The 14,341-nt window shown below is 51.4% G+C and overlaps 1 protein-coding gene across 2 annotated transcripts; it reads right to left on the bottom strand.

Annotated features, from left to right (window-relative positions):
- Positions 1-31: 31 nt before the first annotated feature.
- Positions 32-6,806, bottom strand: CFL1 (cofilin 1). Of its 2 annotated transcripts, XM_075939007.1 has the most exons (5): positions 6,467-6,806; positions 5,964-6,000; positions 3,327-3,634; positions 2,056-2,132; positions 32-1,186 (listed from the first exon to the last, which is right to left on the bottom strand). In XM_075939007.1, exons 3-5 carry the CDS (start codon positions 3,584-3,586, stop codon positions 1,074-1,076), a joined length of 450 nt encoding a protein of 149 aa, XP_075795122.1. In that variant the 5' UTR covers positions 3,587-3,634; positions 5,964-6,000; positions 6,467-6,806; the 3' UTR covers positions 32-1,073. The 2 variants fall into 2 exon arrangements, with proteins under 2 accessions (XP_075795122.1, XP_006129755.1); XM_006129693.4 differs by lacking the exon at positions 5,964-6,000 and having other exon boundaries at positions 6,467-6,625.
- Between the last annotated feature and the right edge of the window lie 7,535 nt (positions 6,807-14,341).

Raw genomic sequence — 14,341 nt, 5'->3', positions numbered from 1 at the left:
AAAAAAAAAAAAAAAGAGGCAGGGCAGTAGGTTGTTAGCATTCATTTTTTTTATTGAAGGTCATTACAGGTGCTGCTTCCATATTAGTAAGTTCCACTGGAAGGGTGTATCCCAGCCCCCAGTTACTTAAATTTTGCAAGTTTCTCCACAATATTCCATTTATACACAGTACTACAGACAAGCACAAAGCCACTAAGTCATGGACAAGTTGGCAACAGGGGTTTGCTTTCCAGGAACACCCCCAGCTCTTCTGGTGGGGCTACAGAGAATCGGCATCCTTCATTGTTTCAAAAACACAAAACTCTTAAAAAAATGTACACACACAAGAAATGTTTAATTCCAGAGTCAGGAAGAGGCTACAGGGATGCAGTTAAGAGGAGCTACTAGGATGTCACCTTCCACCAGAAACTGCTAGTGGCTCAAGACCTGGGTTGGCTGTTGGAGGGTCCCTCACTCACTAGCCCTGGCCAGCAATGGGTTGGCCATTGAGGCTTCAGCCCTATGGAGTATTTGAGATGGGATGTCAGGAGAGGGCAATGTGACCATGAAACCAGTTTGTCTCCTTCAGAGGTTGGTCAGAGACTTTCTGGAATTGAAATAGGGAATGGTCCCAGAACTAGACCAAGCTCAGGGAAGGCTCCCCAGGAATGGAAAACTGTCCTAAGACCTACAGTGAGCTCCCATTCTCCAAGAATGGTCCCTTCTTGGTGTCTCTAGATACCAAGCTAGGGAGCTCAATGCATGGTCCCTTCTGATGGTGCAGTGGCCCAGGACCTTGAGGAGAAGCTACAGTGCCCAGGGAATGGTCCCTTTTGTCTCCAAGGCAGAAATTCCAGGTAACCAAGGAGGCAGTGGGTTTGGCAGGTGCCCTGCACACCAGGCACGGCCGGGCCGTGGAGTGTCTTGGGGACTCTGATCGTGCAAACCGGAGAAGGAGACTTAGGAGGCAAAGAATCTGAACATTATCTAAGTAATTATCCCCCCCCCACGACCCTCCCAACCCCACCCCCAAAAAAGGTAGCACAGGACTGATTAACATGGAAGCTCCGGTATAAACTGGCACTAGGAGCCGCTCACAAGGGCTTCCCTTCCAAGCTGACGACGGCATTGCCGCCCAGCTTCTGGGCCAAGGTGCAGCGATCCTTCACCTCCTCGTAACAGGTTGCTTGCAACTCATGCTTGATACCTGAGGGGAAAGGGAGGGAAGAAATGGAGGTTTACGGGAACCAATGGGCTGCAATCATCCCAACATAGCTGGGATCCAGCTTGACTCTTCCCCTACCTCCCAGATCCACCTCCCCTTGGGATCTAGCCAGGACCTGGGACATACCCTTTTCCATCACTCCCTGTGGGCAGGGTGAAGGTGTGATATCCAGGACAACAAGCCTTAGCCTGGACATGATCAGTTGGGAACCTGAGGATTCCCAGCTCTGCCCCCATCCCATCAGGGACCTTTCCACACCCCACTCTGAGCCATCCTGCCATGGGATCATGGACTATGTAGCACCTCCCAGCTGGTCACATGCATCAGGGAACTGATACTCCCATCCAAGGGGGGAGTGGGATAAGTCTCAGAGCACAGCAAGGAACCAAATCTAGGCTCCTGGACTACTACCAAGTGGCTCCAGCTCAGTGTTTCCCAATTTTATTTGGCTACGGAACCCTAGGGCCATGTTTCATCAAAGAAAAAAAAAAAAAAGCCCCACTGCCGCAATTCCCACCGCAGCTCTGTCGACTTAAGAGGGGACGGGGGAGTGCCGGCTCTTCGCAGAACCCCAGGGTTCCACGGATCACCAACTGGGAAACACTGCTCTAGCCCATTAGTCCCACTCCCTCCCAGAGCAGGGATAGGAGCCAGGAGTCCTGGTATCACAGGTGGTAGCTCCCCAGGGCCACTGCCAGTGCACCGTTCCAGCTGGGCTCAGGCAGACCATGAGGCTAGAATCACACAGCACCGTCACTGAGCCATCCTGCTGCAGAGCTGCTAGCTTACTCACCCACCACAGGCCAGGGCCCCCTGAGCTGGCAGGGCTGGGGGCACAGGAATTGACTCACCTGTGAGTTTCTTCTTGATAGCATCCTTAGAGCTGGCATAGATCATCTTGCTCTTGAGGGGGGCACATTCTGGGGCCCTGTGGGGAGAAGGGGAGGACTCACACCAACCTCAGGAACTGGAGGCTTCCCCAAGGGACAAGCCATCACCTGAGGTTTCAGACACAAACCCACCTGGGGACAGACTGAAGGGCTAAGAGGACAGAGCAGCAGCAGAGGCTGAAAGGAGCAGGTGGAGAAGGGGCCCTGCTATACACTAGCAATAACACCCCATAGGCAGATTCAGATTCCCAGCAGGAGGCACAAGCAGCAAGAGGGGCACAGCCATGTAGGGAAGGCCCAGGAGAGAGATTGTGGGGGGTTCGCAAGGCAGAGGGGGAGCTCTGGGTTTAGTGTCAGGGTGGCTCTTTGCCCAGAACAAAAAGGGTCTTTCAATGCCACTTCAAAAGAGGTTCGAGCCAGTGCAGCAGCTCCCAGAGACGGTGCCAAGTCTCCCCTGTCCCATTGGCCTGATTCATCTACTGCTGGGCAGAGTTTCAAATGCAGGCCAGTCATAACTCCTAACCCCAGCACCCACTCAGATTCCCTCCATTAATAGCACCCCCGCATCTGCATCTACTCATGCCTCCCAAGTTCCCATTCCAGCAGCCTCCAGCTGGCCCCAGGGCAGGAAAGAGCTAGTGTTCAAAACCCTGTGAACGTGGTGTGCCCTGGAGGGGGTGCCCCAGCTGGGCTCAGGGGGCTGGCAGAGCCAGCATAAGATGCACTGACTGGGTCACTCCTAGAGGCCCAGCTCCTCCCATGTGCTCTAATGCTGTGGGCCCCACCGCCAGCTAGCCAGCCAGCAGCCCCTTTAAATTAGCAGCAGGCATTCTGCTGGGCTTGCTCCACCCAGCAGAGGAGCCGGGTGCTGACACTGGGTGAACAAAGGCAGCTTTCACTGCTGCTCTGCAGAGGGAAGGGGTGGCACTGCTGGCCTAGGATAGGGAACCAGGGGACTTTTGAGAACAGGGATAGGGGAACAGGGCCCCAGAAAGGGGAGGGGCAAAGGGGGCCACCCAGACTGATGGGTGTGGCTCAAAATATAGCAGGCAGAATGGAAGAGGATGCAGGTGGAGCAGGCACAATACTGGAGAGGAGCATGGCCAGAACAGGCGTGCGCTTAGGATGGACCCAGCTAGCAGGGCTGAGGGGCACACCATTGCAGGGGACCAAGGAGTGACCAAGGCAAGGGGCGCGGACCCTGGAGGGAATGGGGTGGGGGCAAGCCCTACCAGAAGACGAAGACCAGATCCTCCTTCTTGCTCTCCTTGGTCTCATAGGTGGCGTCATAGAGGGCGTAGCGGCAGTCAGAGTGGGGGAGCATCTTGACAAAGTGCAGATAGGGGTCCTCAATCGTCTCACCCACCTCCCCTACCAGGATCTCCTTGCCCTCCTCCAGGATGATGTTCCTCTTGTCCTCGCTCAGGCAGAACAGCACTGCCTTCTTGCGCTTCTTCACCTCATCGGGGGTGGAGGCCTTCCGCACCTTCATGTCATTGAAGACCTTGATAACTCCATCAGAAACTGCTACGCCAGATGCCTGTGGGGGAAGAGGGGGAATTAGGAGCTGGGGAAACCTCTAAAGGTTGGTCAATGAGGTGCCCATTACTGGGATGCCAGCCCCACCACACATCAATTCCCAGCAGCCACAAGCAAGAGACAGGGGTTTCCTAGCTCCAAAGGGCAGCTCGTCACAAGGGAAGCCTTGCAAAGGGGGATTATTGGGGTAATCCAACCATTGCCCCCACCACGAGGTCTCGGGGGCTACTTGTTTCACCAGGTACCAAGCCAATGGACCCAGCAGATTTAACCCAGCAGCTGCCATGGGCTTTGGAGCACAGAGGGAATCGGGCAAGATGCAGAGTTGCAGCTTACACAAGCAGGACCAGAGAAGACACACTCCAAGGGCCCGCAGCAAACCAAATAGACCCCAACTACAAGAGCGCTCAATGGAAAGCTCTGCATCAGTGCCTTACACAAGCACCCAGGACAGGCGCTGCAAGGGAACCCGAAACCCCATGCAGGAAACAGCACTACACATGACCTCTGCAGGAGGCTGTGCCCGCTGCTTCCCCATCACCAGCCAGCAGCCCGGGCCCTTCCCACACAGCATAGCACCAGCCCCCATTCACCTCAAGAGGAGACTAATCACCCCTCTACAACTTTTACCCCATAGTCCCTGTTCACCCTGTGCCCTACCTCCCACTCATCCTCCCCATTTAACCCCAGCCTTCTTCCACTAGCTACCCCTCCCCACACCACCACCAAGACAACTGCCAGTCTGTCTCTTGGTGCAGTAAAGCCAGCCTCCACCCTCCTTCCTGGCCTGGTACTCAGAGCACAGCACTTGACACTGAGTCCACCCCTTTTCCCCACCCCCCATTAGACACCTTAAGACCGAGAGCCTTGTTATTTGGGGCACTGACATAGCACTTCGCACTCCACTGCCTGACAGCACAGGGGCCAATCTGAGTAGCTGGAGGCACCCCAAATTCTAACCACTCAGTGCTCCATGCAAGTCCCAGCCCAGGTCTCCCTGGATGACCAAAGGTCCAGCCAAGATCCCCAGCCAGCCAGTCAGCTGAGTCTGGCTTCAGCAGAGGGGCCCGGCAAATCAGCAGGGTGATATGCTCTTATATGGAGAAGGGAGGCTGCTTCAGGGGAAGCACAAGCCACTGTGCTCCAGCAGCCGCTTCTGGGAGGAGATGAAAGGGACATGGGGACAATGCAGGGCTCAGAACACGGACCAGTGAGAGAATCATCAGATCCCCCAGCCTAGGCCTAGATACTGTAGTCAATATCTTCCCTCCTGCAGCAAGGCTGATGCAGCCAGGATAGCTCCCCCCTCCCCCCGAAGCCTCCTAATTGAGTGGGCCCATAGGAGGCTAAAGGGCTTTTGTTCCCTAGCCCAGAAGCCCCGTTTGAATCCATGGCAAAGACCTAAGTAGTCAGTGCTATTGGCTCTACCAAAGAAATGAGACTATTCACAGGTCTTGCTGATCACCCTTCTCTCTCCCCCCCCCCCCCCCGATTCTCCTGTACCCTCCACCCCAAGTTTTGCTCACCACTAATCCCCAGCCAGGCAATGCTAGGAGCCTGGGTATTAGGCTAACCAAGCACCACTCCCCTTCCCCATCCCCCTAGCATCTTTGTCCTCCGCGTGGGAGGGCTCTACAGGCTGCAAGGGAACACTCCCACCGCTCAGACAGTTCAGAGCGCTAAGCACCATGAGAGCTCCTTGCTGGCACTAGGTGAAGCAGGTTTGGCCAATGCAAGGTGGGAGAACCAGGGCTGGGAGCACAAGGCAGAGAGAATCAGACATTTTGCAGAGCAGCACGCTTGCCCACCATCATGGCATTATCAAAGGGTAATGGTGGGGAGCAGAAACTGAGCGAGGCAGTTGAGAGCAGGACACTGGATTGGCTGATCTGGGGGGAGCTAGGACAATGTGGAGCACAAAATAGTTTCATCTTAGACTCAGATGTTAATGTCAGAAGTACCTCTTATGGCCCAAAGATATCTCCAGCCACTCCTACATCCAGCCAACATCCCCAGCAGGGGATACCCAAAATTTGGCACACCAAAGGCCATCTGTACCATGGCAAGGCCTGGGATAGAAAGCTCAACTGTTGCAGACATGGGGAGCCCTGAAGTCACAGGATCCCATACACATAGGGCATCAGGCAGAAGAGATGGATCAAAGGGGAGCTGGCAAGCCTCAAACCCCATGTTTTAGGGGATCTCCCATTGCCATCCCGCACTCTGATGCAATAGCAGCCCCGGAACAACATGCCTCAAGAAAGAGAGCAATACCTAGCCCATCCCGCATTAGAGAATAGGAGAAGGGGCCAGGCCCACATGGGACTCACTCAGAGGTGCATCATCAGCATCCTGCTACACTTGCACCTATAAGGGAAATGGCCAAAACAGGCCGCATAAAAAGCCTATAAAATCCTCTCATAGGGATGCCGATCCCAACCCCATACAGGAAAAAGGAGGAGGTCCCCCCCCATGAAACCCAGGGGTACCTTCCATAGGGGGTGGAGGAAACCCCTCGCCCATGGATCCTACAGGGGCCTTCCGACGCAGAAGGGAGCATACAGCCGCCTATAGACCCCATACGGGGAGAGGCTCCCCTTGCAGATCCCATTCATAGAAACCCAGAACAGAGCAGCGCCCCACCTGCCCCACGGGCGAGAGCAGATTCCTGCCCTGGAGCCGACAGCGGGGCCCCCGATCGCTCTTACAGGCGCCCCCTACAGAGGGTGGCGGGTACGCCAGGCTCCCCCATCCCCTATGGCTCCCGTAGGCGCCCCAAAGGCAAGATGGCGGGCGTGGGCCATAAGATGGCGGCGGCGGGCCGGGGTCCTACCATGGTGCTGCGGGCAGGGGGATCGCGGTCCGGGCTGCGCGGTGTCCGTTATACTGCAGCTCCTCTCTCAAGAGATAACGGTACCAAATATCGCCCCGCCCCGAGCCTACCGGCCGCCCACTTCCGCTTTATGGGGGAGGGGGCACTTCCGGGCGGCGCCGGCCACGAAGCATGCAGGGAAATAGAGTCCGCGCCGCGGGGCACGCAGAGAAAAGGAATCCGTGCCCGCCGCCGGGAAAGAGCCGCAAAGCGCGGGGAAATGGCACGAGCGAAGGAGAGCCACGGGAGACATCGGCAGGGGAGTCATGGGCGATGTAGTCCTGGGATCAGGGAGACGCTGCCGCGTCTGCAACACCCCAGTGCGGGTGCCCTGCAGTTGCGTGCAGTGCATCATGGGTAACAGACCCCCCCCCCCACGAAATAGTAGGACACGTCGTTTGATCACCACCGCCCCTCGCCTGCAGGGCGCTGGGCTGCGGGCAGCCCTCACGCCTGAGTTCCCCCTGGCTCTGGGTGCAGAGCGGGCCGGGAGTGGGAGCCGAGCCCCGGGAGTGCAGCCAAGGGGCTTGGCATTGGGAGCCTCCCTGAGGCCGACGTCCAAGCTGCGGCTTGGAACCGCGCCTGGAGATAAAACAGCCTTTGTATTAATCAGGGTGTCCGTGAGCGGGGCGGCGCAACGCAGCACAGGTAGCGCCCAGGTCGGCTTGTACTGAGCGCAGGCGGCCACAGGCTCTAGGGCAGCAGACTCCGAAGACCGGCTGCTGATTGGCTGAGCCGTGCCGTGACCCCGCCCCCTTCCATTGTGGCGCTGTCCTTCCTCTCCTTGCGTCGCTTCCAAATAAGGGCGTGAACCAGCTGCACAGAAAAAGGCCCCGCCTCCTGCAGCGTCCTCTCCTTATAAGGACATTTAGGGCACACAAGAGGAAGCCCCCCCCCCCCCCACCTACCCAACGCATTGAGGTGTGATCCTTAGCTACACGGAATCCTTCGCCTTGTCCCCTTCCTAGTCGTTTCCTTTGCTTCTGCGCAGACCCCTGCTTTCTCACTCATTATTTCCTCATGATCTTGATTGTTTTCTCTAAAGCTGCAGCTCCTGGACTCAAGTGAATCTGCGGTGCTTTCAGCCTTCAGTTCTCAAAGAAAAATGAATTTCTAGCTCTCTTGATGTGGTGAAAGCTTCAAAATGTGACCCCGGTGCATCCTAAAGGCTCAAAAAAGCAAAATCCTCCCCCCCAAGCTATTATTCTTACATAATCTCATGATTTTTGTTAAGTGTGGCTCCTGATTTTTTTAACAGCTGGGGTTGGCATCTACCACAGGATAGTTTATCTAAGAATAACTCTATACATTTTACCTGGTAGGGTTGAAAATGTTTTGGGTGACTCCCTCACACTATGGTAAGTTGACAGCCAAGTGACCACCCTCCTTATCCAAAGGTACAAGAGCCTCTGGTTATTATATCTCTTAAAGACATGCCTTCTGTTGCTCCCATTCTCTGAGCCAAAGCCCAAGCACAAGTTACATATCATAAGTAGTGGACCATTATGCTCCAGAGTAAACAATGGGGCTGTGTCTAGACTGGCAAGTTTTTCCGCAAAATCACATGATTTTGCGGAAAAACTTGCCAGCTGCCTACACTGGCCGCTTGAATTTCCGGAAAAGCACTGACGATCTCATGTAAGATCATCAGTGCTTTTCCGGAAATACTATGCTGCTCCCGTTCAGGCAAAAGTCTTTTTCCGAAAGACTTTTGCACAAAAGGGCCAGTGTAGACAGCACAGTAGTGTTTTCTGCAAAAAAAGCACCAATCACAAAAATGGCGATCGGGGCTTTTTTGCGGAAAACTGCGTCTAGATTGGCCATGGATGCTTTTCCACAAAAAGTGCTTTTGCGGAAAAGTGTCCTGCCAATCTAGACGTGCTTTTCCGAAAATGCTTTTAACGGAAAACTTTTCCGTTAAAAGCATTTTTGGAAAATCATGCCAGTCTAGACGTAGCCTGGGATAGGGTGCTTGGAGGCAATGCCAAACCTCTCTCTCCATGCTGCCATTCCAGGCATCCTGCATGACTCAGCAAAGAGTGCTCTCCCCAAAACCAGTGCTCAGCTTGCTATGCCAGTAAACCCAGCATTAACATGCCCTGTGCATCACCTCAGAGGACACTGTGTCTCAGAAATAAGGAGGGAATCCTTGTATAAACAGGTCCTGTGCCCCACCTCAGGCGGCTGAGTCTCAAAGCTGGGCAAGTACTGAGGAGGGGTAGGGCTGTCTCCAGGCAGAAGAATATCTATCTCAAAGTATTAACTAAATGCTCCAAGATTATCCCCTCCACAGATCAAATCAACCACCTGTGTGTGTGTGGAGTGGGGGGGAGTATGACAGCCCAGTGGGTTGGGGACAGCTGGAGAGGAAGGATGATATGAAGCCAGGACAGTGGTTCCCATGGTGGGGGAGGTTGGTTCCCCTCCTTTCTCAGCATGACCCCTTGAAGTAGGGTGGCTGTTTTGGCTGGGACAGAACCATTTTAAGCCCTTCCCCAGCCATTTTTTGGCAAAAGCGGGCATTTGTCCCATTTGCTGTTGCTGACTTGATCAGTTGCCAAGAGCAAACAAGACAAAAGTCCACTTCTGTCAAAAACAGTGGAGAGAAATGTGCAGAGGAATGAGCAGCAATGCCAGCCCCCATGTGGGTGGGAGGCAGGGCTCAGGCAAGCAGCCACCCCAGCTGTGCACAGGGCTTGGGTGTGCAGCCACCTGGTCCATGTCTGGGAAAGCAGGCAGGGCTTGGGTGAGCCAGCACCAACCCCAGCTGTGCATGGTGTGTGAGCGGGAGGCAGGGCTCAGGTGGGCAGCCACCACAGCTGTGCACACTGGGGAGGAGTCAGGGCTCAAACAAGCAGCCATGGAGGAGGTGGGCAGGGTTTGGACAAGCCATCACCCCAGCTAGCCCCAGCTGTGTGCAAGGGGAAGGCAGCTTGGGTGAGGAGCCCCAGCCAGCACCATGGGGATGTATTCACATGTGCTTGAACCAGCAGCTTGGGCCAGTCCTGGGAGGGGAGTCTGGGGAGGCACTTAGTCTAGGCCCATACTCTGTCCTTTGGGAAATATGGTCACCCTGCCTTGAAGGCTCCAGCTGTATCATAAATCTACTCGCCAATATGTACATCCTTCTTGTCACACATATTCTGCTGCTTCCCTTAACCTCTTACCAGCCAGTCTAAAAACCCTTTAGCAGCGGACATGTATCCTGGGAGATCTTCCAGGGGGTATAGCAACTCATCTAGATATTTGCCTAGTTTTACAGCAGGCTACATAGAAAGCACTAGCAAAGTCAGTACAAATGAAAATTTCATACAATGACTTGTTTATACTGCTCTATATACCAACCACTGAAATGTAAGTACAATATTTACATTCCAATTAAATTGTATGGCAAAAATGAGAAAGTCAGCAATTGTTCAGTATAGAATCATAGAATCATAGGACTGGAAGGGACCTCGAGAGGTCATCGAGTCCAGCCCCCCGCCCTCAAGGCAGGACCAAGCCTCTGTCTAGACCATCCCTGACAGATGTCTATCTAACCTGTTCTTAAATATCTCCAGAGAGGGAGATTCCACCACCTCCCTTGGCAATTTATTCCAATATTTGACCACCCTGACAGTTAGGAATTTTTTCCTAATGTCCAATCTAAACCTCCCCTGCTGCACTTTGAGCCCATTACTCCTTGTCCTGTCCTCAGAAACCAAGAGGAACAAATTTTCTCCTTCCTCCTTGTGACACCCTTTTAGATATTTGAAAACCGCTATCATGTCCCCCCTTAATCTTCTTTTTTCCAAACTAAACAAGCCCAGTTCATGAAGCCTGGCTTCATAGGTCATGTTCTCTAAACCTTTAATCATTCTTGTCGCTCTTCTCTGGACCCTTTCCAATTTCTCCACATCTTTCTTGAAATGTGGCGCCCAGAACTGGACACAGTACTCCAGCTGAGGCCTAACTAGTGCAGAGTAGAGCGGCAGAATGACTTCACGAGTTTTGCTTACAACACACCTGTTGATACAACCTAGAATCATATTTGCTTTTTTTGCAACAGCATCACACTATTGACTCATATTCAACTTGTGGTCCACTATGACCCCTAGATCCCTTTCCGCCATGCTCCTTCCTAGACAGTCGCTTCCCATCTTGTATGTATGGAACTGATTGTTCCTTCCTAAGTGGAGCACTTTGCATTTCTCTTTATTAAACCTCATCCTGTTTACCTCTGACCATTTCTCTAACTTGCTAAGGTCATTTTGAATTATGTCCCTATCCTCCAAAGAAGTCGCAACCCCACCCAGTTTGGTATCATCTGCAAACTTAATAAGCGTACTCTCTATCCCAATATCTACATCATTGATGAAGATATTGAACAGTACGGGTCCCAAAACAGACCCTTGAGGAACTCCACTTGTTATCCCTTTCCAGCAGGATTTAGAACCGTTAACAACAACTCTCTGACTACGGTTATCCAGCCAATTATGCACCCACCTTATCGTGGCCCTATCTACGTTATATTTGCCTAGTTTATCAATAAGAATATCATGCGAGACCGTATCAAATGCCTTACTAAAGTCTAGGTATATGACATCCACCGCTTCTCCCTTATCCACAAGGCTCGTTATCTTATCAAAGAAAGCTATCAGATTAGTTTGGCATGACTTGTTCTTCACAAACCCATGCTGGCTATTCCCTATCACTTTATTACCTTCCAAGTGTTTGCATATGATTTCCTTAATTACCTGCTCCATTATCTTCCCTGGGACAGACGTTAAACTGACCGGTCTGTAGTTTCCTGGGTTGTTCTTATTCCCCTTTTTATAGATGGGCACAATATTTGCCCTTTTCCAGTCTTCTGGAATCTCCCCTGTCTGCCATGATTTTTCAAAGATCATAGCTAAAGGCTCAGATACCTCCTCTATCAGCTCCTTGAGTATCCTGGGATGCATTTCATCAGGACCTGGTGACTTGCTGACATCTAACTTTCCTAAGTGATTTTTAACTTGTTCTTTGTGTATCCTATCTTCTAAACTTACCCTCTCTCTGCTTGTATTCACTACATTGGGCACACCTCCAGACTTCTCGGTGAAGACCGAAACAAAGTCATTGAGCATCTCCGCCATTTCCAAGTTCCCTGTTACTGCTTCTCCCTCCTCACTAAGCAGTGGGCCTACCCTGTCCTTGGTCTTCCTCTTGCTTTTAATGTATTTATAAAAGGTCTTCTTGTTTCCCTTTATGCCTGTAGCTAGTTTGATCTCATTTTGTGCCTTTGCCTTTCTAATCTTGTCCCTGCATTCCCGTGTTGCTTGCCTATATTCATCCTTTGTTAGTTGTCCTAGTTTCCATTTTTATATGACTCCTTTTTTATTTTGAGATCATGCAAGATCTCCTTGTTAAGCCAAGCTGGTCTTTTGCCATATTTTCTATCTTTCCTACACAGCGGAATTGTTTGCTTTTGGGCCCTTAACAACGTCCCTTTGAAATACTTCCAACTCTCCTCAGTTGTTTTTCCCTTCAGTCTTGCTTCCCATGGGACCTTACCTACAAGTTCTCTGAGCTTATCAAAATCTGCCTTCCTGAAATCCATTACCTCAATTGTGCTGGTCTCCCTTCTACCTTTCCTTAAGATCATGAACTCTATTATTTCGTGATCACTGTCCCCTATACTGTCTTCCACTTTCAAGTTCTCAACTAGTTCCTCCCTATTTGTTAAAACCAAATCCAGAACAGCTTCTCCTCTGGTAGCTTTTTCAACCTTCTGAAACAGAAAGTTGTCTCCAATGCAGTCCAGAAACTTATTGGATAGCCTGTGCCTCGCTGTGTTAGTTTCCCAACATATGTCTGGATAGTTGAAGTCCCCCATCACCACCAAATCTTGGGCTTTGGATAGTTTTGTTAATTGTTTAAAAAAGGCCTCATCCACCTCTTCCACCTGGCTAGGTGGCCTGTAGTAGACTCCTAGCATGATATCACCCTCATTTTTTACCCCTTTTAGCTTAACCCAGAGACTCTCTACACAGCTATCTCCTACATTCATCTCCACTTCAGTCCAAGTGTGTACATTTTTAATATACAAGGCAACCCCTCCTCCCTTTTTTCCCTGTCTGTCCTTCCTGAGTAATAGTGTGCTGTGACACTTCTGTATTTTTATATCCGATTTTGTAAGAAAGCAGGTTTTTTTAGGTGAGGAGAGGTTAAAGTGACTGGGACTTTTCAGTTTAGAAAAGAGGAGACTGAGGGGGGATATGATAGAGGTCTATAAAATCATGAGTGGTGTGGAGAGGGCCGATAAAGAAAAGTTATTTATTAGTTCCCTAAATAGAAGAACTAGAGGACACCAAATGAAATTAATGGGGAGCAGGTTTAAAACTAATAAAGGAAAGTCCTTCTTCACACAGCGTGTAGTCAACCTGTGGAACTCCTTGCCAGAGGAGGCTGTGAAGGCTAGGATTATAATAGAGTTTAAAGAGAAGCTAGATAATTTCATGGAGGTTAGGTCCATAAAAGGCTATTAGCCAGGGGATAAAATGGTGTCCTTGGCCTCTGTTTATCAGAGGCTGGAGAGAGATGGCAGGAGACAAATCACTTGATCATTGTCTTCGGTCCATCCTCTCTGGGGCACCTGGTGCTGGCCACTGTCGGTAGACAGGATACTGGGCTAGATGGACCTTTGGTCTGACCCAGTACAGCTGTTCTTATGTTCTTATATGTGAGGGAAACTTGGGGCTACACAAGAAGACAAATCAAGACTCCTGAAAGGCTCTGGAAAGGTTGGGGCCACTGGCCCTATATCCTGGCCAGGGAGGATGGGGGTTGGACAGTGCTACCTGACCCTCCTGCTTGGTGGTTGAGATTGGGGGCGCTCTCACTACACTGCCAAGAAGGGGGAAAGCTAAACAAGGAGCTAAAAGGGAGAGATGCCACTAGTCTCTGTAGGCACAGAAACCCCCCCAGATCTGCCAGTCCTCCTCACTCCTTACCCACAGCCTCTTGCAACCAACCCCCCCACACCTCATGGCTGTGTCTACATTGGCGTGATCTTGTGCAAAAACTTGCTGCCTGTCTACACTGGCCGTGAGTTCTTGCTCAAGTACACTGACGTTCTAATGTATGAAATCAGTGCTTCTTGCGCAAGAACTCTGATGCTCCTGCTCAGGAATAAGCCCTCTTGCGCAACTGTTCTTGCGCAAGAGACCAGTGTAGACAGGCAACATGAATTTCTTGCACAAGAAAGCCCCATGGTTAAAATGGCCAGCAGAACTTTCTTGCGTAAGAAAGCGTCTACACTGGCATGGATGCTGTTGCGCACAAGCACATCTCTTGCACAAACGCACATGCCAGTGTAGACGCTCTCTTCTGGAAAGAGTTTTTGCACAAGAACTCTTCTGCAAAAGAGTTCTTGCGCAAGATCATGCCAGTGTAGACGTAGAATGAGTCCTAGTTCCCAGCCCCTTTGCTGCAGTACCATAACAAGGGTGGGCCGCTTGCCCTGGACACATCATAATCAGGGGCACAAAGATGCAATAAGTAAAAATAATAAGATACAAAAGTAAAGAGTGCAACATGTGCTAACCTAAGTCCCAGTTTATACGAGCCTGTCTCGAGGCCTGACAGGAAACGAAACAGTCATGCTGAAAGGCTCGCAAAGTCTCCATTTACACATTTTCTTGAGAGGCAGCAGGCTTCAGCTTGCTTCACTTTAAGCTGAATTTACACGGAGCGTTGGGCACATTGAGCCTTTACAGCATTACCAATGTTGAATACAGAAAACAGTTCACAGTGGATGCAGTGGTTTTTCAATGCACGTACATGCGAATACACTGTCAACACACTCAATGCTGC

The sequence above is a fragment of the Pelodiscus sinensis genome, chromosome 11, assembly GCF_049634645.1.
Source record: "Pelodiscus sinensis isolate JC-2024 chromosome 11, ASM4963464v1, whole genome shotgun sequence".
Taxonomy (NCBI): domain Eukaryota; kingdom Metazoa; phylum Chordata; order Testudines; family Trionychidae; genus Pelodiscus; species Pelodiscus sinensis.
The sequence above is the reverse complement of the archived record's forward strand: the minus strand, read 5'-3'. Positions and strand labels throughout refer to the sequence as shown.

Excerpts from the sequence above, each read along its gene's own strand:
- CFL1 (XM_006129693.4), bottom strand. Across the intron at positions 2,133-3,326 it reads GATCTGGTCTTCGTCTTCTG|GGCCCCAGAATGTGCCCCCC; the intron begins GTAGGGCTTGCC and ends TTCTCCCCACAG. Across the intron at positions 1,187-2,055 it reads TATCAAGAAGAAACTCACAG|GTATCAAGCATGAGTTGCAA; the intron begins GTGAGTCAATTC and ends CTTTCCCCTCAG.